The 4451-nt window shown below is 42.2% G+C and overlaps 1 protein-coding gene across 6 annotated transcripts in view; it reads right to left on the minus strand.

Annotated features, from left to right (window-relative positions):
- Zbed9 (zinc finger BED-type containing 9) overlaps positions 1-4013 on the minus strand; it is a 23749-nt gene extending 19736 nt beyond the window's left edge. Inside the window, exons 1-3 of one of the 6 annotated variants that reach the window (XM_048799930.1) lie at positions 3785-4009; positions 3551-3649; positions 2272-3444 (exon numbers count right to left, since the gene is read on the minus strand). In XM_048799930.1, coding sequence (XP_048655887.1) covers positions 2272-2691 — 420 coding nt within the window. In that variant the 5' untranslated portion in view covers positions 2692-3444; positions 3551-3649; positions 3785-4009. Of the gene's footprint in view, positions 1-959; positions 1023-2271; positions 3445-3550 lie in introns of those variants that run through there. The other 5 variants (XM_048799932.1, XM_048799935.1, XM_015507171.2 and 2 more) reach the window with 5 other exon arrangements.
- Positions 4014-4451: the final 438 nt, after the last annotated feature.

The following is a 4451-nucleotide window of genomic DNA, read 5'->3' on the forward strand; positions in this document are numbered from 1 at the left end:
CCCACCCCCACCCCCGCCGCCTTTTGAGACAGGGGTCTCACTAAGTCGCTTAGGGACTCACTAAATTGCTAAAGCTGGCCTCCAACTTGCAATCCTTCTGCCTCAGCCTCCAGAGTCACTGGGAATACAGATATGCACCACCACATCCAGCTCCTCTTAAATATTTTATAGAAGCATCACCCAGAAAATCAATAAATATCTGCCCTGTCATCCAGCTTCTCTTGCTAGACAGCTTGTGGGTTGGCAAAGGAATAAAAAACAAACAAAAAAACAAAAAAACCAAAAAAAAAAAAAAAAAAAACAGGCTTTAGCTTTACATCTCCAGTGGCTTCACAGCATTATAGTCAGTTGAATTTTTGTAATCTTAAACCCTGGAATTCCCATTTCTCCCAAAGAAAGACCCTTGAAGGCATTTGCTTCCAGTAGAGACTAGTTCATCAAAATTGAAAATCTAGTCCAGGCTGTAGCCCCCTTCAGCAATAAAATTTCCTAACACTAGGGGAAATTTCTTTGCAGCTTCTTCGTCTGCACTCACAGCTTCACCAGACAACTTATCATTGTGGAAAACATAACCATCACTAAATCAGCCACTACTTATGGTAAATGAAGATACTTCTGCAGGATTTTCAGGTGTTATCTTAAGACCTTCATATATTGTTAAAACTCTCTCTTTAATTTTGAGAAAGGATGTACCCGATTGCTTCTTATTTGGTATTCAACCCACATGTGTAGCCAATGTTCCATTTTTTCCATTTCTTTATGCCTTGTTCTAGCAGATTTTATAGCACTGGCAGTTTTTCCAGCTAGATAACTAGCTAAATAACTTTCTTTTATTTTCCAAGCATTGATTCTAATTATACACTTTACCTCCTTATGACACAGGACACATCACAGGTTCTTTCAAAATGTTATTATTTCAAGCTTTTCTTCAGTTAAATTTTTTCTTCTTTTATACTCACTAGCAGAAATTTATCACCAGCATGCTTCTGAGGCACTTGCAAACCCTTTTGCTTGCTCATTTTCTGGAATACAAAAAATTTTAACAAAAAACGCACAAAGATGGGAACCATGCAAACAACCACTTCCAAGACAAGACAGTGTGGCCAAGAGCTCCAAAAGGAAGAATGGGGGTAGAAGGTTAGGGGGATGAGGCATTGTGTACAATATTGTATGTCTTTATGTATTCAGCTACAATCAGATAGTTTGTTTGAATTCAGCTGTTCTTATTTGATGGCCCCAAACACCAACTTGCTGGGAAAAGTAATGAATGAACCAGCATAATTTCAGCATAATAATTACTCATTTACAGCATTATATTAATCTCATATGAAAGATTCTACATTCCAGAAACACATTTTTCAATAGATTATACTGTATATAGAAAAACATGAACATATTCAAAGAGTTCAGATAAATGTATGGATGTCATCATTATAAAAATGTAAAGATGCCTGGCAATAGCTATAATGTTCTAAAATCACCTTCATAGCAGGCAAATTCCGTTAAAAAATAACACTAGTGTAATGGTAACAGTCTTCTAAAATTCTTCTAAAAAGAATACTTCACTCAAAACACTTCACATACCAATATTAGGTACTGGGGAAAAAAAAAAACCCTAGGAAAGGCAACTAATCTTTTCATTGTGCAGATGAAGATATTAAAGTCCCAGAGAAGGTGTAATATGCCCAAAGCTACACAGCTAATTAGTGAAGCAACTTATTTTTTAATTGTATAAATGAAGGCATTAAATTCCCAGAGGCAATGGGAAATGCCAAAGGTTACAGAGCTAATTAGTCACAAAGCCTATCATAGAATACAGCCAGATCTTGTGATTCACTGTGTTTCCTCATATTTCCACTACGTGAGGCTACTTCTCAGTTTGTCTCTCCTAGAAGATATTCCTCATACTCTTTTGCTGATTTATTTTCATGTGATAAAAATAGTGGACTTCATAATAAGAAATGGCTTCACAAGATATTAATGCTTATTTTACAATTTTTCCTAATGTATTTGTTCAATCTCACAGTCATTAAATTTTCCACTGGTAAGCAATAGATCAAGGATTCACATTTGGTTAAGTAATCTACTTATTTGGATCAGCTCTCATTTACACAAAGGCTGTTATAAACATAATATCCAGCTGGTGACCAAATAAGAAATAATACCCCAAACCAGAATTTGCAGCCACCAGTGCGGTGTTAAGTCCACTTACTATATTCTGGACCTCTGCACCCAAATTCTCCGTTTAAGATGGCACCTCCAATTTCTCACCTGCTGTCTAGGTTCATCAAGTTCCCTCTCCAAATCTTCCAGCATAGTTACCACCTCCTCTCCACTCTCAGGATTATGCTCATGTACCCACGCCTGGAGCTCTTCAGGCAGAATGGTCAGGAACTGCTCCAGCACCAACAATTCCAGGATCTGCTCCTTGGTATGTATTTCTGGGCTCAGCCACTGGCAGCAAAGTTCCCGCAGTTGGCTCAGAGCTTCCCTGGGCCCAGGGGTCTCCTGATAGCAGAACTGCCTGAAGCGCTGACGAGAGCGTTCCCTGGTATAAGACAAATCCCTCTGTTGGCAGGACTCCTTATCCCAAATATGGTCTTCTTCTTTAACCTTTACTTTGATAATCTCCCCTGGTTCCTCCAAAACCTGGCCAGCCAAGGCTGGGAGGATCCTAGAGGATGTCTCCATCCTGAGCTTAGACGGCTCAGGGAAAGGCTATTTACAAAAGTGGTCTAAGCAGAGGGGGGATTTTACCTGAGCTCTTTTTTCTTTGGTCACGAAAACGTTCGATATAAGAAAACACTTAAGGAAGAGCAATCACAGAGGCAGTTTTAAAGGATTTGTTTACGTCGCAACACAGGACAGTTACTAAAACAATTCCATTGAAAGTGAAGTCATCCTCTGACAAGACCGTAAATGATGAGCGTACAACTACTCACTAAAGCTGCAGGATCACAAATTGAGCGACAGGATACTTGCGAAATGGAAAACTGATTTTATCTCGGACACTTTGGCCCTAAATAAAGCCTACGAAAAGGAAATCAGAGAGAACGTCGCGAGGAAGACCGGAGCTCCCAGAAGCCTGGCCCAGAGAGGACAGGGGCTCCTTCCACACCACGAGCTGCCTGAGGAGGAAGCTCGATTGCCGCCACGCACAAGCCCGTTTCTCCCTTCCACAGCTTCCACCTCTGAGGCGCTCACACTGAAATGCAAGGACGTGGGGGGCGGGGGGCAGGGCGGAGGCGGATGGTCCACGAACACTCCAGCCTCGGGGCCAGCGTGTCTCCGCCCGGCGGGTGAGTCGGACTCACTTCCGGTCCGCTCTAGGATGCCAGGTGGTGCGGTCATCTCAGTGGTTATAGTAGCTGGTTCTGGTCGAGGAGGGTAGTACTCCGGAAGCTACAGAGAATTACCTCTGGAGCCACCCCGTTATCTGTAATCCTAGTGAAAAGAATTCCACGCGTGAGTGGTGCTGTTATAGAGACTGCTCCGGGTTTTCCCGTCGTCCTAATAAACCGTCGTCGGTATGCAACCGAGCAGTACTCACTTCTGGGTCCTAAAACGAAAGTCGAAGAGCGCTTCCTCGTCTGCCTTTTCTCGTTGATTTCGGTCCACTCTCTCCTTTCCCGGTCACTGTAAGCTGGACCTGAAAAAGAACTGAGATGTAGTTCATTCTTTCCTTTTGCGGATGGGAAAACCGAGATCCATGGAGAATGAGCTTCCCCTTGATGAGTAGCACCAGTCATTTCTGCCACTTCTGTCTGTATGAGCCCGAACTAACCAATTGTGGGGAAACTGGTTCCAGAAAACGAACGAAATCTGGATGGGTTTTCAGAGCCCAAGAAATCACTAGTGTGCAGGTACTGGAATATTCTCACCCGGCTCCTGCTTCTAGCAGTGTGTGCCGCCAGGAAAGAAATTTGAAGGTGCACTAGGCTGGTGGTACTGGAATGAATACATTTAACTAAAGCGATGACTCCGTTACAAGAGGGAAAGGCTGAGGCCACCTTATTCAGCCAGGAGTGTGGGAGCACAGAAATCTTCCCACACGCTGGCCTTGGATTCCTCTTTCCCCTCCTCACCCAGCCTGACCTTCTTGAAGAGTCCTCAATAAAAAACAGTTGACCGGCTGGGGTTGTAGCTCAGTGGCAGAGTACTTGCCTAGCATGTGTGGGGCACTGGGTTTGATCCTCAACACCTCATAAGAAAAATAAATAAAGGTATAAAATATTTTTTAAAAGATGACTAAAGAATATTGTTGAGTGGATCCTCTTCCCATTCTCCATTTCCTTCTTTGGTTTCTATATTGATTACACCCACATTTTGACATTTCTAATTTGAAAGGCTGTGAATAATCAGAACATTTCGGAAATCTCTAAAACAAAAACAAAAACAAACTCAATAAAAAAATTAACAGCTAATTTTTTAAAAAACTGTGAGTGGTGTGC

Source organism: Marmota marmota, unplaced genomic scaffold (genome assembly GCF_001458135.2).
Source record: "Marmota marmota marmota unplaced genomic scaffold, marMar, whole genome shotgun sequence".
Lineage (NCBI taxonomy): Eukaryota > Metazoa > Chordata > Mammalia > Rodentia > Sciuridae > Marmota > Marmota marmota.